This window comes from Petromyzon marinus (assembly GCF_048934315.1).
Source record: "Petromyzon marinus isolate PM22_M1 ecotype Great Lakes invasive population chromosome 83 unlocalized genomic scaffold, UKy_Petmar_22M1.pri1.0 chr83_unloc.2, whole genome shotgun sequence".
Classification (NCBI taxonomy): Eukaryota; Metazoa; Chordata; class Hyperoartia; order Petromyzontiformes; family Petromyzontidae; genus Petromyzon; species Petromyzon marinus.
This window is the reverse complement of record NW_027422635.1, coordinates 347,501-370,000: the sequence shown is the minus strand read 5'-3', so window position 1 is coordinate 370,000 and position 22,500 is coordinate 347,501. Positions and strand designations below refer to the sequence as shown.

Below are 22,500 nucleotides of genomic sequence, written 5' to 3'. Positions count from 1 at the left end.
TGGCATCTGTGCAGGACCGCCCTTTTCTGAAAATGCATTGGGGCTCCACAAGCCTCTCCTCAGCGTGCCTGGCAAGGCGATGCTGAATAATCCTTGCCAGGACCTTTCCCGGTACACTGAGGAGTGAGATGCCCCTGTAGTTGTTACAGTCTGTGCGGTCCCCCTTCTTAAAAAGGGGGACCACCAGGGCATCCTTCCAATCCTGCGGAACCCGTCCAGTGGTCCAGACTGTTGTTATGATGTCATATAGGGCAGTCTGTGCACAAACGCCACCCTCCCTCAGCATTTCGCTTGGGAGATCATCTCTGCCCGCTGCCTTTCCTGGTCTCAGACTCCGGATCGCCTTCAATACTTCCTCAGCAGATGGAACCTCAGCCAGCCACTCACAGGGGGTGACTTCATCCAATATTTGAGGCACCGCAGCCTCAGCAGGGTCATCCTCACTTTGTGCCACGATGTTTTCCTGGCTGAGGGATTTTCCCTCCCCCAGGACCTCACAGAAATGCTCAGCAAATCTGCGAACCTGTTCCTGGGGGTCGGAGATTGGTAAGCCTCCTCATTCTCTGACGTGGGATTCTGTAGCCGATGACAGTGGGCCTGTCGCTTTTTCTCAACCATCCTGAACAACTCCTCTGTCATCCAGGGTGTCTGGGGAGGTCTGGACCGCGTACCCAAAGCAGCCATTGCAGCTGCATGAGTCACAGTCCTAAACCTCGCCCATTTACCCTCGACATCAGGAGGAGTGGGGGACGATGCCAACCCCAGTCGCAGGCGATGATGAAATTCTCGCTTGCAACTTTCATCAGATAACTGAGACCAGGCCACTTTAGGTTTGAATGGGGTCCTGGGTGTACACCCACCACCGGAGTGGAAGAATGGCAGGCGCATCTTACAGATGACTAGTCGATGGTCAGAGGGCAGATCAGCTTCACGGTAGGTCCTGGTGTCAAGGACATGGGCTCGCATCCGCTGGTCCGTCACTACGTAGTCCAGCAGATGTTCTTGCTTGGACCCGGCATGCATCCATGATGTTGTGTGGATGCGCCGATGCCGGAACAGCATGTTGGTAATTACAAGCCCATGGGCTGCACAAAAATCTAGCGGCCTCCTGCCGTTGTTATTGAGCTGATCTGGCCCATGCCCTCCAATCACTCCAGACCAGGTGCCAGCATCATGACCAACTCGGGCATTGAAGTCACCCAACATGATGACTCTATCCCGAGGGGCCACTTTAGCCAGCACCTGCGACAGGAGGTCATATAGAAGGCACCTGACTCATCAGAAACACACGCAAATACATACATACACACAAACACAGAAAGACACACATACACACCTATAAACACAGACACATATACACGCAGACACACAAACTCTTATAAACAGAGACACACACAGACACACACATATACACAGAGAGAAAGACAGAGACACATACACACAGGCGCATGTACTGTACATAGACACATTTTCACAGATAGTAACACACATACAGGTAGGCACACAGACACACACACAAACACACAGACACACACACAAACACACAGACACACACATATACACAGACACGCACATATACATACACAAATACACAGAGATAGACACATATACAGAGACACACATACGCAAAAGATCCCTCATTTAGCCGAGGGGGTGGGTGACCAGCACCACGCCCGACCGCCTTTGTCTCCCCAGTGGCGATGTTTACACATCGCACCAGGTACTCATTTGAGGCTGAGTCGACCTAGGGGAGGCCCGGGACCGGTTCAGATAATCGTCACTGGTGTTGGCCGTGAGCGGGAATCGAACCCGGGTCGCCAGGTTCATAGCGCAGCGTAGCGCTAACCGCTACTACACTACCGCGCTCCCCATACATACACACTCACATGCACAGAGACACACACATACATACACAGATACATACACACAGACACACAGAGACACAAATACACACACAGACACAAATACACAGACACACACACAGACACACACACACAGACACACAGACACAAATACACAGAGACACACACAGAGACACAAATACACAGAGACACACATACATACACAGAGACACACGCACACAGACACAAACACAGACACAAATTCACAGAGACACACACACACATACATACACAGAGACAGACACACACACACACAGACACACAGACACAAATACACAGACACACACAGACACACACACAGACACACACACACAGAGACACACACACAGAGACACACACATACACAAAGACACACACACACACAGAGACACACACATACATGCACACAGACACACACATACACACATACACACACAGACACACAGACACACACAGACACACACACAGAGGGGGTGGGTGGCCAGCACCACACCCGCCAGCCGCCTTTGTCTCTCCCGCGTGGCGATGTTCACTACCACACCACCACCACCGCCACCACCACGGCAGCAGGTGACCCGTTTGAGTCTGAGTGGACCTAGGGGGTAGCCACGCATCACCTCGATATTCCACTGATGCTGCTGTAGAGTCCTTCGGCACTGTTCCATTGACTCCATGCCAGTCAGGTCCTGAGAAACACACACACACACACACAAATACACACACACAAACACACACACACACGTGTTAACACACACACACACACAAACACACACACACAAACACACGCACACACACACACACACACGTGTTAACACACACACACACACAAACACACACACACAAACACACGCACACACACACACACACAAACACACACACACAAACACACGCACACACACACACACGCACACACAAACACACACACGCACAAACACACACACACACACACACGCACACACACACGTGTTAAGACACACACACGTGTTAAGACACACACACAGACACACACACGTGTTAAGACACACACACGTGTTAAGACACACACACAGACACACACACGTGTTAAGACACACGCACAAACACACACACACACGTGTTAAGACACACACACAGACACACACACGTGTTAAGACACACGCACAAACACACACACACACGTGTTAAGACACACACACAGACACACACACAGACACACACACACACACGTGTTAAGACACACACACAGACACACACACACACGTGTTAAGACACACACGTGTTAAGACACACACACACAGACACACACACACAGACACACACACAGACACACACACACACGTGTTAAGACACACAAACGCAAACACACACACACAAACACACACACACACACAGACACACACGTGTTAACACACACACACACACACGTGTTAACACACACACACACGTGTTAACACACATACACACACACGTGTTAACACACACACTGACACACACACAGACACACACGTGTTAACACACACACACACAGACACACACACGTGTTAACACACACACACGTGTTAACACACACACACGTGTTAACACACACACACACGTGTTAACACACACACACACACTGACACACGTGTTAACACACACACACACACAGACACACACACAGACACACACACAGACACACACACAGACACACAACAACAACAACAACAACAACCGCCATTCGCCACTAAGTGGCGGTGACGTCACCACGACGCTTGTGCCAGGCTATGTGCACCCTGAGGCCACGTGAAGTGTCGAACGCCCGCTGGCAGGAGGTCACGGGGCAGACCCAGGTGCCACGGGTCGACTGACTGAGATGACTGGCTGATGCACCACCTGTGCCCCCTACTGTGCCAACCTGCTGTGCTTTAGCCACCCGGCGCTCCGCTCGCTGTTGTGAGCGTCGCTCCTCCGCCCTCCGTTGTTGTTGGAGGGCGACTGCCTCCAACTGCCCAGTAGCATCCTTCACGAGCCTCCTCCACAGAGGCCGATCTTGACACCGCTGGTACCAGTCATCGGCAAGTCCACTCAGCTCCACGTCCTCCTGTACCACATCACTCCATCTCTTTTCTAGCCCGTGCCGCGCCCGCTTAGCCCCCTCAATCCGGCCAAACAAAAGCTGTTTCGGCATGCGGTGGCTGGGCATGCGGGCTACATGACCCAGCCATCGCAGCCTTGCCTGCCGGAGGAGCTCACCGATGGGACCCTGCCCAGATCTTTCAAGGATTTGTGAGCTCCTCACACAATCCAGTCTGGTTAAACCCAGGATGGATCGTAGGCAGGTCAGCCTAAATGTTTCTAACCGGCGAAGATGTTCCATTAGGGGGGTCCACGTTTCGCAAGCGTAGAGAAGGGAGGGAATGACCGTGGCCGAGAAGACCTGAAGCTTAGTGCGGAGCGACAGACCAGGTAGCTTCCACACAGCGTTACGCAACCGATGAAAAGATATTGCCGCTCGACTGATTCGGAGTGAGACCTCTGCTGTTAAACTGGAGCCAGTCATAAGCACACTGCCCAGGTATGGGAAACTCTCCACTCTCTCCACAACTGCCCCATCACCGATTGGGAGTTGTGGGGGTGGAGTGTCCGATGGTACAAAACACCCAGGCAGGTGCTTAGTTTTGGTGGGGCTGATGGTAAGGCCCCACCTCTTAGTGGCACGCTCCAGTCTCAGCAGCAGCGTCTCCAACTCCTCCTCTGACTGAGCAGCTATTACCAAGTCATCAGCATACATAACGTGGTTGAGCAATAGGGAGCCATCCCTTGACCGCACCCGGGCATCGATTAGCCTCCCATTATATCTGTACCATATGGAGATTCCCCCGGTACAGCAATTGAAGGCTTCACGAACTACGTGGTCAAAATAGATGTTAAATAATGTGGGAGCCAGAGGACATCCCTGTCGCACCCCAAGGTGTACAGGGAATGGCTCTGACTCCCGGCCACGTAGTTTTACCCGGGCCCGCTCACCATCATGAAGGTCCTTAATGATCGTGAGCAGAGGGTCAGGTACTCCAAAAGCACGAAGAACGACCCAGAGCCCAGGCCTACTGATGGTATCATAGGCCTTGACCAGGTCAATAAAGCAGAGATGTAGGTCTTGTTGGAATTCCCTACACCTCTGCTGTAGGAGACGGACAGAAAATATGGCATCTGTGCAGGACCGCCCTTTCCTGAAACCGCATTGGGGCTCCGCAAGCCTCTCCTCAGCGTGCCTGGCAAGGCGATGCTGAATAATCCTTGCCAGGACCTTTCCCGGCACACTGAGGAGTGAGATGCCCCTGTAGTTGTTACAGTCTGTGCGGTCCCCCTTCTTAAAAAGGGGGACCACCAGGGCATCCTTCCAATCCTGCGGAACCCGTCCAGTGGTCCAGACTGTTGTTATGATGTCATATAGGGCAGTCTGTGCACAAACGCCACCCTCCCTCAGCATTTCGCTTGGGAGATCATCTCTGCCCGCTGCCTTTCCTGGTCTCAGACTCCGGATCGCCTTCAATACTTCCTCAGCAGATGGCACCTCAGCCAGCCACTCACAGGGGGTGACTTCATCCAATATTTGAGGCACCGCAGCCTCAGCAGGGTCATCCTCACTTTGTGCCACGATGTTTTCCTGGCTGAGGGATTTTCCCTCCCCCAGGACCTCACAGAAATGCTCAGCAAATCTGCGAACCTGTTCCTGGGGGTCGGAAATTGGATCACCGTTTTTTCCCCTAATGATGGTAATAGGTGTGGCGCTGCAGGTTACTTTTTTGATGGAGTTAAATAGCGATTTGTGATCACGGGCCACTGAGGCAGACTCCATCTCCTCAGCAACCCGCGACCACCACCCATCCTTGCAGCGCCTCACGGCTCTCCGAACCTCCGAGCGAAGGCTGCGGTAAGCCTCCTCATTCTCTGACGTGGGATTCTGTAGCCGATGACAGTGGGCCTGTCGCTTTTTCTCAACCATCCTGAACAACTCCTCTGTCATCCAGGGTGTCTGGGGAGGTCTGGACCGCGTACCCAAAGCAGCCATTGCAGCTGCATGAGTCACAGTCCTAAACCTCGCCCATTTACCCTCGACATCAGGAGGAGTCGGGGACGATGCCAATCCCAGCCGCAAGCGATGATGAAATTCTCGCTTGCAACTTTCATCAGATAACTGAGACCAGGCCACTTTAGGTTGGAATGGGGTCCTGGGTGTACACCCACCACCGGAGTGGAAGAATGGCAGGCGCATCTTACAGATGACTAGTCGATGGTCAGAGGGCAGATCAGCTCCACGGTAGGTCCTGGTGTCAAGGACATGGGCTCGCATTCGCTGGTCCGTCACTATGTAGTCCAGCAGATGTTCTTGCTTGGACCCGGCATGCATCCATGATGTTGTGTGGATGCGCCGATGCCGGAACAGCGTGTTGGTAATTACAAGCCCATGGGCTGCACAAAAATCTAGCAGCCTCCTACCGTTGTTATTGAGCTGATCTGGCCCATGCCCTCCAATCACTCCAGACCAGGTGCCAGTATCATGACCAACTCGGGCATTGAAGTCACCCAACATGATGACTCTATCCCGAGGGGCCACTTTAGCCAGCACCTGTGACAGGAGGTCATAGAAGGCATCTGACTCATCGGCTTTGCCTGCATCCCTCCACGGATGTTCATCTTCGGTGGGGGCATAAGTAACCACGACCACCATTCCTCGCCTCCGGTTGATGGGAAGGCGAGCCCAAAGTAGCCTGGGGCTTACAGCTTCCCACACCTCACCGCCACGCTCCCACGCCCCCTTCATTCTTTTGTTCAAAAGAAGACCCACACCCTGTTGTTTGGCAGTCTGCTGCCCCGAGTAGAGGACTGTCCACCCCTCATGGTGGCAGGAGCCAGAGCCGGTCCACCGGACCTCCTGAATGCCGCATAGATCCAGGCGGTACCGGTCCAGCTCCCGACAGAGGAGTGGCAGCCTCTCCTCTGCAGTGAGCGTTCGAACATTCCACGTGGCCACCCGTAGTGGCTTTTCGTTGTTTCTGGAGTAGCCCCGAGGGTAGGTATTCACACACACACACGTGTTAACACACACACACGTGTTAACACACACACTAACACACACACACTAACACACACACACAGAGACACGTGTTGAGACACACCTGGAACTGGAGGAGCTTCTCCGTCTGTTCTGGAGTCAACGCCCCCTCAGCCTCCTCCTCGCCCGCAGCACGGTCAGCATCCTGCATCTTACACCTACACCTACAACTCCTGGTAGTCACCAACACCTACACCTACAACTCCTGGTAGTCACCAACACCTACACCTACAACTCCTGGTAGTCACCAACACCTACACCTACAACTCCTGGTAGTCACCAACACCTACACCTACAACTCCTGGTAGTCAACAACACCTACACCTACAACTCCTGGTAGTCACCAACACCTACACCTACAACTCCTGGTAGTCACCAACACCTACACCTACAACTCCTGGTAGTCACCAACACCTACACCTACAACTCCTGGTAGTCAACAACACCTACACCTACAACTCCTGGTAGTCACCAACACCTACACCTACAACTCCTGGTAGTCAACAACACCTACACCTACAACTCCTGGTAGTCACCAACACCTACACCTACAACTCCTGGTAGTCACCAACACCTACACCTACAACTCCTGGTAGTCACCAACACCTACAACTCCTGGTAGTCACCAACACCTACACCTACAACTCCTGGTAGTCACCAACACCTACACCTACAACTCCTGGTAGTCACCAACACCTACACCTACACCACCTGGTAGTCACCAACACCTACACCTACAACTCCTGGTAGTCACCAACACCTACACCTACAACTCCTGGTAGTCACCAACACCTACAACTCCTGGTAGTCACCAACACCTACACCTACAACTCCTGGTAGTCAACAACACCTACACCTACAACTCCTGGTAGTCACCAACACCTACACCTACAACTCCTGGTAGTCACCAACACCTACACCTACACCACCTGGTAGTCACCAACACCTACACCTACAACTCCTGGTAGTCAACAACACCTACACCTACAACTCCTGGTAGTCACCAACACCTACACCTACAACTCCTGGTAGTCAACAACACCTACACCTACAACTCCTGGTAGTCACCAACACCTACACCTACAACTCCTGGTAGTCACCAACACCTACACCTACAACTCCTGGTAGTCACCAACACCCACAACTCCTGGTAGTCACCAACACCTACAACTACAACTCCTGGTAGTCACCAACACCTACACCTACAACTCCTGGTAGTCACCAACACCTACACCTACAACTCCTGGTAGTCACCAACACCTACAACTCCTGGTAGTCACCAACACCTACACCTACACCACCTGGTAGTCACCAACACCTACACCACCTGGTAGTCACCAACACCTACACCTACAACACCTGGTAGTCACCAACACCTACACCTACAACACCTGGTAGTCACCAACACCTACACCTACACCAGCTGGTAGTCACCAACACCAACTGGTAGTCACCAACACCACCTGGTAGTCACCTCCTCCTACAACTCAAACTCCTGGTAGTCACCTTCAACTGGTAGTCACCTCCTCCTACAACTCCAACTCCTGGTAGTCACCAACACCACCAACTCCTGGTAGTCACCACCACCACCAACTGGTAGTCACCACCACCACCAACTGGTAGTCACCTCCTCCAAATGGTAGTCACCAACACCACCACCTGGTAGTCACCTCCACCTCCTCCAACTGGTAGTCACCAACACCACCTCCTGGTAGTCACCAACTACTCCTGGTAGTCTCCACCACCACCACCACCTCCTCCTGGTAGTCACCACCACCTCCTCCTGGTAGTCACCAACACCTCCAACTAGTAGTCACCACCACCTCCTGGTAGTCACCAACACCACCACCTGGTAGTCACCACCACCTCCTCCTGGTAGTCACCAACACCTCCAACTAGTAGTCACCACCTCCACCACCTGGTAGTCTCCACCACCTTCAACTGGTAGTCACCTCCACCTCCAACTCCTGGTAGTCACCACCACCTCCAACTAGTAGTCACCACCACCTCCAACTGGTAGTCACCACCACCACCACCTGGTAGTCACCAACACCTCCTGGTAGTCTCCACCACCTTCAACTGGTAGTCACCACCACCACCACCTGGTAGTCACCAACACCTCCTGGTAGTCTCCACCACCTTCAACTGGTAGTCACCTCCACCACCTGGTAGTCACCACCACCTCCTCCTGGTAGTCACCAACACCTCCAACTAGTAGTCACCACCACCACCACCTGGTAGTCACCTCCACCACCTGGTAGTCACCTCCACCACCACCTGGTAGTCACCTCCACCACCTGGTAGTCACCTCCACCACTACCTCCTCTTCACGCAGCCTCCTCCCTAAGTCACGCCACTGACCGTGTGTTACTGTCGGAGACACACAGAGAGACACAGAGACAGAGAGACACACAGAGAGACACGGTGAGACACGGTGAGACACAGAGACACAGAGAGAGACACAGAGAGAGACACGGTGAGACACGGTGAGACACAGAGACACAGAGAGAGACACAGAGACACACAGAGAGACACGGTGAGACACGGTGAGACAGAGAGACACAGAGAGAGTCACAGAGAGAGACACGGTGAGACACGGTGAGACACAGAGACAGAGAGACACAGAGAGAGACACGGTGAGACACGGTGAGACACAGAGACAGAGAGACACAGAGAGAGACACAGTGAGACACGGTGAGACACAGAGACACAGAGAGAGACACAGAGACACACAGAGAGACACGGTGAGACACGGTGAGACAGAGAGACACAGAGAGAGTCACAGAGAGAGACACGGTGAGACACGGTGAGACAGAGAGACACAGAGAGAGTCACAGAGACACAGAGACACAAAGAGACAGAGAGAGACAGAGACACACAGAGAGACACAGAGACACACGGAGAGACACAGAGAGACACACAGAGACACAGAGAGACACACAGAGACAGAGAGACAGAGACACACAGAGAGACACAGAGACAGAGAGACAGAGACACACAGAGAGACACAGAGAGACACAGAGAGACACAGAGACACGGTGAGACAGAGAGACAGAGAGACAGAGAGACACAGAGAGACACACAGTGAGACACAGAGACACGGTGAGACAGAGAGACAGACAGAGAGACACAGAGAGACACAGAGACACAGAGACAGAGAGACACAGAGAGAGACACAGAGACACACAGAGAGACACAGAGACACAGAGACAGAGAGACACACAGAGACACGGTGAGACAGAGAGACAGAGAGACACACAGAGACACGGTGAGACAGAGAGACAGAGAGACACAGAGAGAGACAGAGACAGAGAGACACAGAGAGAGACACAGAGACACACAGAGAGACACGGTGAGACACGGTGAGACAGAGAGACACAGAGAGAGTCACAGAGACACAGAGACACAAAGAGACAGAGAGAGACAGAGACACACAGAGAGACACAGAGACACACGGAGAGACACAGAGAGACACCAGAGACACAGAGAGACACACAGAGACAGAGAGACAGAGACACACAGAGAGACACAGAGACAGAGAGACAGAGACACACAGAGAGACACAGAGAGACACACAGAGAGACACAGAGACACGGTGAGACACAGAGAGACACAGAGACACGGTGAGATAGAGAGACACAGAGAGAGACACAGAGACACGGTGAGACAGAGAGACAGAGAGACAGAGAGACACAGAGAGACACAGAGAGACACAGAGACACGGTGAGACAGAGAGACAGAGAGACAGAGAGACACAGAGAGACACAGAGAGACACAGAGACACGGTGAGACAGAGAGACACAGAGAGACACAGAGAGACACAGAGACACAGAGACACAGAGAGACACAGAGAGAGACAGAGAGACACAGAGACACACAGAGAGATACAGAGAGACACGGTGAGACAGAGAGACACAGAGACACGGTGAGACAGAGAGACACAGAGAGAGATACAGAGACACAGAGAGACACAGAGACACACAGAGACACGGTGATACAGAGAGACACAGAGAGACAGAGAGACACGGTGAGACAGAGAGACACAGAGACACACAGAGACACGGTGATACAGAGAGACACAGAGAGACAGAGAGACACGGTGAGACAGAGAGACACAGAGAGACACAGAGACACACAGAGACACACAGAGACACGGTGAAACACAGAGACACAGAGAGACACAGAGAGACACGGTGAGACACGGTGAGACAGAGAGACACAGAGAGACACAGAGACACGGTGAGACACAGAGAGAGACAAAGAGACACAGACAGACACAGAGAGACACAGAGAGACACGGTGAGACACGGTGAGACAGAGAGACACAGAGAGAGACACAGAGAGACACGGAGAGACACGGTGAGACACGGTGAGACAGAGAGACACAGAGAGACACAGAGAGAGACACAGAGAGACAGAGACACGGTGAGACACAGAGAGACAGAGACACAGAGAGACACAGAGACACACAGAGAGACACAGAGACACAGAGAGACACAGAGAGACACGGTGAGACAGAGACACACAGAGAGAGACACAGAGAGACACAGAGACACACAGAGAGACACACAGAGACACACAGAGACACGGTGAGACAGAGACACACAGAGAGACACAGAGAGAGACACAGAGACACGGGGAGACACAGAGACACAGAGAGACACAGAGAGAGACACGGTGAGACAGAGACACACAGAGAGACAGAGAGACACAGAGACACACAGTGAGACACAGAGAGACACGGTGAGACAGAGAGACACAGAGACACACAGTGAGACACAGAGAGACACGCAGAGACACACAGAGACACACAGAGACACGGTGAGACAGAGAGACACAGAGAGAGACACAGAGAGACAGAGACACAGAGACACGGTGAGACAGAGAGACACAGAGACACAGAGACACACAGTGAGACACAGAGAGACACACAGAGACACGGTGAGACACAGAGAGACACGGTGAGACAGAGAGACACAGAGACACACAGTGAGACACAGAGAGACACACAGAGACACGGTGAGACACAGAGAGACACGGTGAGACAGAGAGACACAGAGACACAGAGACACACAGTGAGACACAGAGAGACACACAGAGACACACAGAGACACACAGAGACACGGTGAGACAGAGAGACACAGAGAGACACAGAGAGACACAGAGACACAGAGAGACACAGAGACACACAGAGACACGGTGAGACAGAGAGACTCAGAGACACAGAGAGACACAGAGAGACACAGAGAGACAGAGACACAGAGAGACACAGAGACACAGAGAGACAGAGACACAGAGAGACAGAGAGAGACAGAGACACAGAGAGACAGAGACACAGAGAGATACACAGAGACACACAGAGAGACAGAGACACAGAGAGACAGAGAGAGACACAGAGACACGGTGAGAGACACAGAGACACAGAGAGATACACAGAGACACACAGAGAGACACAGACACACAGAGACACACAGAGACACAGAGACACACAGAGAGACACAGAGACACAGAGACACACAGAGAGACACAGACACACAGAGAGACACAGACACACAGAGAGACACAGAGACACACAGAGACACACAGAGAGACACACAAAGAGACACACAGAGAGACGCACAGAGACACAGAGAGACACAGAGAGACACAGAGACACACAGACACACAGAGACACACAGACACACACAGAGACACACAGAGACACACAGACACACAGAGACACAGAGAGACACAGAGAGACACAGAGACACACAGAGAGACACAGAGAGACACAGAGACACACAGAGACACACAGAGACACACAGAGACACAGAGACACACAGAGACACACAGAGACACACAGACACAGAGACACAGAGACACAGACAGAAACACACAGAGACACACAGAGACACAGAGACACAGACAGAGACACACAGAGACACACAGAGACACAGACAGAGACACACAGAGACACACAGAGACATAGAGACACAGACAGAGACACACAGAGACACAGAGACACAGAGACACACAGAGACACAGAGACACAGAGAGACACAGACACACAGAGAGACACACAGAGAGACACACAGAGAGACACACAGAGAGACACACAGAGACACAGAGAGACACAAAGACACACAGAGACACAGAGAGACACAGACACACAGAGAGACACACAGAGACACACAGAGAGACACACAGAGACACAGAGAGACAGAGACACAGAGACACAGAGAGACAGAGACACAGAGAGACAGAGACACAGAGACACAGAGAGAGACACAGAGAGACAGAAACACAGAGAGACAGAGAGAGACACAGAGACACGGTGAGAGACACAGAGACACAGAGAGATACACAGAGACACACAGAGAGACACAGACACACAGAGACACACAGAGAGACACAGAGACACACAGAGAGACACAGACACACAGAGAGACACAGACACACAGAGAGACACAGAGACACACAGAGACACAGAGAGACACAGACACACAAAGAGACACACAGAGACACAGAGAGACACAGAGACACACAGACACACAGAGAGACACACAGAGACACACAGAGACACACAGACACACAGAGAGACACAGAGACACACAGACACACAGAGACACAGAGACACACAGAGAGACACAGAGACACACAGAGACACACAGAGAGACACACAGAGACACAGAGACACACAGACACAGAGACAAAGAGACACAGACAGAGACACAGACAGAGACACACAGAGACACACAGAGACAGAGACACACAGAGACACAGAGAGACACAGACACACAGAGACACAGAGAGACACAGACACACAGAGACACAGAGAGACACAGACACACAGAGAGACACACAGAGAGACACACAGAGAGACAGAGACACAGAGACACAGAGAGACAGAGACACAGAGACACAGAGAGACAGAGACACAGAGAGACAGAGACACAGAGAGACAGAGAGAGACAGAGAGACAGAGACACAGAGAGACACAGAGACACAGAGACACAGAGAGACAGAGAGAGACACAGAGAGACAGAGACACAGAGAGACAGAGAGAGACACAGAGAGACAGAGACACAGAGAGACAGAGAGAGACACAGAGACACGGTGAGAGACACAGAGACACAGAGAGATACACAGAGACACAGAGAGATACACAGAGACACACAGAGAGACACAGACACACAGAGACACACAGAGACACAGAGACACACAGAGAGACACAGAGACACAGAGACACACAGAGAGACACAGACACACAGAGAGACACAGACACACAGAGACACACAAAGAGACACACAGAGAGACACACAGAGACACGGTGAGACACAGAGAGACACGGTGAGACAGAGAGACACAGAGACACAGAGACACACAGTGAGACACAGAGAGACACACAGAGACACACAGAGACACACAGAGACACGGTGAGACAGAGAGACACAGAGAGACACAGAGAGACACAGAGACACAGAGAGACACAGAGACACACAGAGACACGGTGAGACAGAGAGACTCAGAGACACAGAGAGACACAGAGAGACACAGAGAGACAGAGACACAGAGAGACACAGAGACACAGAGAGACAGAGACACAGAGAGACAGAGAGAGACAGAGACACAGAGAGACAGAGACACAGAGAGATACACAGAGACACACAGAGAGACAGAGACACAGAGAGACAGAGAGAGACACAGAGACACGGTGAGAGACACAGAGACACAGAGAGATACACAGAGACACACAGAGAGACACAGACACACAGAGACACACAGAGACACAGAGACACACAGAGAGACACAGAGACACAGAGACACACAGAGAGACACAGACACACAGAGAGACACAGACACACAGAGAGACACAGAGACACACAGAGACACACAGAGAGACACACAAAGAGACACACAGAGACACACAGAGAGACACACAGAGACACAGAGACACACAGAGACACAGAGAGACACAGACACACAGAGAGACACACAGAGACACACAGAGAGACGCACAGAGACACAGAGAGACACAGAGAGACACAGAGACACACAGACACACAGAGACACACAGACACACACAGAGACACACAGAGACACACAGACACACAGAGACACAGAGAGACACAGAGAGACACAGAGACACACAGAGAGACACAGAGAGACACAGAGACACACAGAGACACACAGAGACACACAGAGACACACAGAGACACACAGACACAGAGACACAGAGACACAGACAGAAACACACAGAGACACACAGAGACACAGAGACACAGACAGAGACACACAGAGACACACAGAGACACAGACAGAGACACACAGAGACACACAGAGACACAGAGACACAGACAGAGACACACAGAGACACAGAGAGACACAGACAGACAGAGACACAGAGACACAGAGAGACACAGACACACAGAGAGACACACAGAGAGACACACAGAGAGACACACAGAGAGACACACAGAGACACAGAGAGACACAAAGACACACAGAGACACAGAGAGACACAGACACACAGAGAGACACACAGAGACACACAGAGAGACACACAGAGACACAGAGAGACAGAGACACAGAGACACAGAGAGACAGAGACACAGAGAGACAGAGACACAGAGACACAGAGAGAGACACAGAGAGACAGAAACACAGAGAGACAGAGAGAGACACAGAGACACGGTGAGAGACACAGAGACACAGAGAGATACACAGAGACACACAGAGAGACACAGACACACAGAGACACACAGAGAGACACAGAGACACACAGAGAGACACAGACACACAGAGAGACACAGACACACAGAGAGACACAGAGACACACAGAGACACAGAGAGACACAGACACACAAAGAGACACACAGAGACACAGAGAGACACAGAGACACACAGACACACAGAGAGACACACAGAGACACACAGAGACACACAGACACACAGAGAGACACAGAGACACACAGACACACAGAGACACAGAGACACACAGAGAGACACAGAGAGACACAGAGACACACAGAGACACACAGAGAGACACACAGAGACACAGAGACACACAGACACAGAGACAAAGAGACACAGACAGAGACACAGACAGAGACACACAGAGACACACAGAGACAGAGACACACAGAGACACAGAGAGACACAGACACACAGAGACACAGAGAGACACAGACACACAGAGACACAGAGAGACACAGACACACAGAGAGACACACAGAGAGACACACAGAGAGACAGAGACACAGAGACACAGAGAGACAGAGACACAGAGACACAGAGAGACAGAGACACAGAGAGACAGAGACACAGAGAGACAGAGAGAGACACAGAGAGACAGAGACACAGAGAGACACAGAGACACAGAGACACAGAGAGACAGAGAGAGACACAGAGAGACAGAGACACAGAGAGACAGAGAGAGACACAGAGACACGGTGAGAGACACAGAGAGACAGAGAGAGACACAGAGACACGGTGAGAGACACAGAGACACAGAGAGATACACAGAGACACAGAGAGATACACAGAGACACACAGAGAGACACAGACACACAGAGACACACAGAGACACAGAGACACACAGAGAGACACAGAGACACAGAGACACACAGAGAGACACAGACACACAGAGAGACACAGACACACAGAGACACACAAAGAGACACACAGAGAGACACACAGAGACACAGAGAGACACAGAGACACACATAAACACAGAGAGACACAGACACACAGAGAGACACACAGAGATACACAGAGAGACACACAGAGAGACACAGACACACAGAGAGACACAGAGACACACAGAGACACACAGAGACACACAGACACACAGAGAGACACAGAGACACACAGAGACACACAGAGACACACAAAGAGACACAGAGAGACACACAGAGACACACAGAGAGACACACAGAGAGAGACACACAGAGACACACAGACACACACAGAGACACACAGAGAGACAGAGAGACACACAGAGACACACAGAGACACACAGACACAGAGACACACAGACACAGAGACACAGACAGAGACACACAGAGACACACAGAGACACAGAGACACAGACAGAGACACACAGAGACACACAGAGACACAGACAGAGACACACAGAGACACAGAGAGACACAGACACACAGAGACACAGAGAGACACAGACACAGAGAGAGACACACAGAGAGACACACAGAGAGACACACAGAGACACAGAGAGACACAGAGAGACACAAAGACACACAGAGACACAGAGAGACACAGACACACAGAGAGACACACAGAGACACACAGAGAGACACACAGAGAGACACAGAGAGACACAGAGACACACAGAGACACACAGAGACACACAGAGAGACACACAGAGACACACAGACACACAGAGACACACAGACACACAGAGACACAGAGACACACAGAGAGACACAGAGACACACAGAGACACACAGAGACACACAGAGAGACACACAGAGACAGACAGAGAGAGACACACAGAGACACACAGAGACACACAGAGAGACAGAGAGACACACAGAGACACACACACAGAGACACAGACAGAGACACACAGAGACACAGAGACACAGACAGAGACACACAGAGACACAGAGACACAGAGAGACACAGACACAGAGAGAGACACACAGAGAGACACACAGAGAGACACACAGAGACACAGAGAGACACAGAGAGACACAAAGACACACAGAGACACAGAGAGACACAGACACACAGAGAGACACACAGAGACACACAGAGAGACACACAGAGAGACACAGAGAGACACACAGAGACACACAGACACAGACAGAGACACACAGAGACACAGAGACACAGACAGAGACACACAGAGACACAGAGAGACACAGACACACAGAGACACAGAGAGACACAGACACACAAAGAGACACACAGAGAGACACACAGAGAGACACACAGAGAGACACACAGAGACACACAGAGAGACACACAGAGACACAGAGAGACACAGAGACACACAGACACACAGAGACACAGAGACACAGAGACACACAGAGAGACACACAGAGACACACAGAGAGACACAGAGACACACAGAGACACACAGAGACACACAGACACACAGAGAGACACAGAGACACAGAGAGACACACAGAGACACACAGAGACACACAGAGACACACAGTGAGAGACAGAGTGAGACACAGAGAGAGACACACAGAGACACAGTGAGAGACACAGAGACACACAGACACACAGAGAGACACACAGAGACACACAGAGAGACACAGAGACACACAGAGACACACAGAGAGACACACAGACACACAGAGACCCACAGAGACACACAGAGACACAGCGACACACAGACACACACACAGAGACACACAGAGACACAGAGACACACACAGAGACACAGACACACACACAGAGACACAGAGACACACACAGAGACACAGAGACACACAGAGAGACACACAGAGACACACAGAGACACACAGAGAGACACACAGAGACACACAGAGAGACACAGAGACACACAGAGACACACAGAGACACACAGAGACACACAGAGACACACAGAGAGACACACAGAGAGACACACAGAGAGACACACAGAGACACAAAGAGACACAGAGAGACACAAAGACACACAGAGACACAGAGAGACACAGACACACAGAGAGACACACAGAGACACACAGAGAGACACACAGAGAGACACACAGAGAGACACAGAGACACACAGACACACAGAGAGACACACAGAGACACACAGACACACAGAGACACACAGACACACAGAGACACAGAGACACACAGAGAGACACAGAGACACACAGAGACACACAGAGACACACAGAGAGACACACAGAGACAGACAGAGAGAGACACACAGAGACACACAGACACACAGAGACACACAGAGAGACAGAGAGACACACAGAGACACACACACAGAGACACAGACAGAGACACACAGAGACACAGAGACACAGACAGAGACACACAGAGACACAGACAGAGACACACAGAGACACAGAGAGACACAGACACACAGAGACACAGAGAGACACAGACACACAGAGAGACACACAGAGACACACACAGAGAGACACACAGAGACACACAGAGACACACAGAGACAGAGACACAGAGACACAGACAGAGACACACAGAGACACACAGACACAGACAGAGACACAGAGACACAGACAGAGACACACAGAGACACAGAGAGACACAGACACACAGAGACACAGAGAGACACAGACACACAAAGAGACACACAGAGAGACACACAGAGAGACACACAGAGAGACACACAGAGAGACACACAGAGACACACAGAGAGACACACAGAGACACAGAGAGACACAGAGACACACAGACACACAGAGACACAGACACACACACAGAGACACAGAGAGACACACAGAGACACACAGAGACACACAGAGAGACACACAGAGACACACAGAGACACACAGACAGACAGAGAGAGACACACAGAGAGACACACAGAGAGACACACAGAGACACACAGAGAGACACACAGAGACACAGAGAGACACAGAGACACACAGACACACAGAGACACAGACACACACACAGAGACACAGAGAGACACACAGAGACACACAGAGACACACAGAGAGACACACAGAGACACACAGAGACACACACACAGAGACACACAGAGAGACACACAGAGACACAGAGAGACACACAGACAGACAGAGAGAGACACACAGAGAGACACAGAGAGACACACAGAGAGACACACAGAGACACACAGAGAGACACACAGAGACACAGACAGAGACACACAGAGACAGAGACACAGAGACAGAAGCACCCCCCTCCTCACCCCCCTCCTCACCCCCCTCCTCACCCCCCTCCTCACCTCCTCCTCACCCCTCACCCCCCTCCCGTGTCCCCTCACCCCCCCTCCTGACCCCTCACCCCCCTCCTCCTCACCCCCCTCACCACCCCCCCCCCGTGTCCCCTCCTCCCCCCCTCCTCCCCCCCTCCCCTCCCTCCTCACCCCTCGCGCTCCACGCCACCGTCCCAAGTCGCCATCGCCGCCTCGCTCCTCACCTCTCCTCACCCGCCGTGTGGATCGATTCCTGCCCTCGACGATTTCACAGCGCCACGAGTACTACGATTCACGATTCTTCAATTAACGTTGAGGTGGGGCACTCCCCTCCACACCCTTTCACCCGGTTGGTGATTTCGATTCCAAAGTCGATTTCGATTCGACTCGCACTCCATTGATTTAGACCGGCGGAGAATCGATTTGTTGAGCCGGCATCTTGGATGAGCGAATCGATTCAAGCTGGTTGGGGTCAAGACGCTGGGATTTCGATTCTTTACGTGACGTCACGGCGGCTGGGTGAGGAAGGACGTGACGTCACGAACGCCGGGAGGAAGTGACGTCGCGAACGCCGGGAAGAAGTGACGTCACGCGCAAAACCGGATGTTACGTCCGATGAAGAGAGGGCGAAGTGACGTCGGTCAACGGTGTGCAGCGAGGTATGACCGACATGACAAAAGGTGGGGGTACATGACGTCACTAGCGAGGGGAGAACTAACTACGTGACGTAACGTTTTGATTTAAAGCATTCGTGACTGCCAGGATTCATATTCTTGGTACTTTGGGTAAAGTCACCACGTAGATAGGGAAACAATAAAATAATAAAAAATATATAAAACAATATTTGTATTATTCTTGGTTCTTGTGGTAAAGTCACCAGGTAGATAGGGAAACAATAAAATAAAATAAAAAAATGTAAAACAATAAAATTATCACGACGTTTCGACTGCAACACAAGCAATCATCATCAGGTGTGAAAACCACAACAAGAAAAAATTGCTGTGGTTTTCACTACCACTACGTCACTACCACTACCACACTACCACTACCACACTACCACTACTACCACTACCACACTACCACTGTCACTACCACTGTCACTACCACTACTACCACTACCACACTACCACTACCACACTACCACTGTCACTACCACTACCACACTACCACTACCACACTACCACCACCACACTACCACACTACCACTACCACACTACCACTGTCACTACCACTACCACACTACCACTACCACACTACCACCACCACACTACCACACTACCACTACCACACTACCACTATCACTACCACTGTCACTACCACTACCACACTACCACTATCACTACCACTGTCACTACCACTGTCACTATCACTACCACACTACCACTACCACACTACCACTACCACACTACCACTACCACACTACCACTGTCACTATCACTGTCACTATCACTGTCACTACCACTGTCACTATCACTGTCACTATCACTGTGACTATCACTGTCACTACCACTATCACTGTCACTACCACTGTCACTATCACTGTCACTATCACTACCACTGTCACTATCACTGTCACTATCACTGTCACTACCACTGTCACTATCACTGTCACTATCACTACCACTGTCACTATCACTGTCACTATCACTGTCACTATCACTGTCACTACCACTATCACTGTCACTACCACTGTCACTATCACTGTCACTACCACTATCACTGTCACTACCACTGTCACTATCACTGTCACTATCACTACCACTGTCACTATCACTGTCACTATCACTGTCACTATCACTGTCACTACCACTGTCACTATCACTACCACTGTCACTATCACTGTCACTATCACTGTCACTACCACTGTCACTACCACTGTCACTACCACTACTACCACTACCACACTACCACTACCACACTACCACTGTCACTACCACTGTCACTACCACTACCACACTACCACTACCACACTACCACTGTCACTATCACTGTCACTATCACTGTCACTATCACTGTCACTATCACTGTCACTACCACTGTCACTACCACTATCACTGTCACTACCACTGTCACTATCACTGTCACTATCACTACCACTGTCACTATCACTGTCACTATCACTGTCACTACCACTGTCACTATCACTACCACTGTCACTACCACTGTCACTATCACTGTCACTATCACTGTCACTATCACTGTCACTACCACTGTCACTATCACTACCACTGTCACTATCACTGTCACTATCACTGTCACTATCACTGTCACTACCACTGTCACTACCACTGTCACTATCACTGTCACTACCACTGTCACTACCACTACTACCACTACCACACTACCACTACCACACTACCACTGTCACTACCACTACCACACTACCACTACCACACTACCACCACCACACTACCACACTACCACTACCACACTACCACTGTCACTACCACTACCACACTACCACTACCACACTACCACCACCACACTACCACACTACCACTACCACACTACCACTATCACTACCACTGTCACTACCACTACCACACTACCACTATCACTACCACTGTCACTACCACTGTCACTATCACTGTCACTATCACTACCACACTACCACTACCACACTACCACTACCACACTACCACACTACCACTGTCACTATCACTGTCACTATCACTGTCACTACCACTGTC

General features: G+C 51.3%; 1 protein-coding gene across 10 annotated transcripts in view; it reads right to left on the bottom strand.

Moving 5' to 3' along the window:
- The window catches only part of FAF2 (Fas associated factor family member 2), a 97,230-nt gene extending 77,050 nt beyond the window's left edge, over nucleotides 1-20,180 (bottom strand). Inside the window, exons 1-4 of one of the 10 annotated variants that reach the window (XM_076058978.1) lie at nucleotides 19,982-20,178; nucleotides 7,689-9,324; nucleotides 7,019-7,656; nucleotides 2,498-2,566 (exon numbers count right to left, since the gene is read on the bottom strand). In XM_076058978.1, coding sequence (XP_075915093.1) covers nucleotides 2,498-2,566; nucleotides 7,019-7,105 — 156 coding nt within the window. In that variant the 5' untranslated portion in view covers nucleotides 7,106-7,656; nucleotides 7,689-9,324; nucleotides 19,982-20,178. Of the gene's footprint in view, nucleotides 1-2,497; nucleotides 2,567-7,018; nucleotides 9,325-19,981 lie in introns of all 10 variants that reach the window. The other 9 variants (XM_076058977.1, XM_076058974.1, XM_076058976.1 and 6 more) reach the window with 9 other exon arrangements.
- Nucleotides 20,181-22,500: the final 2,320 nt, after the last annotated feature.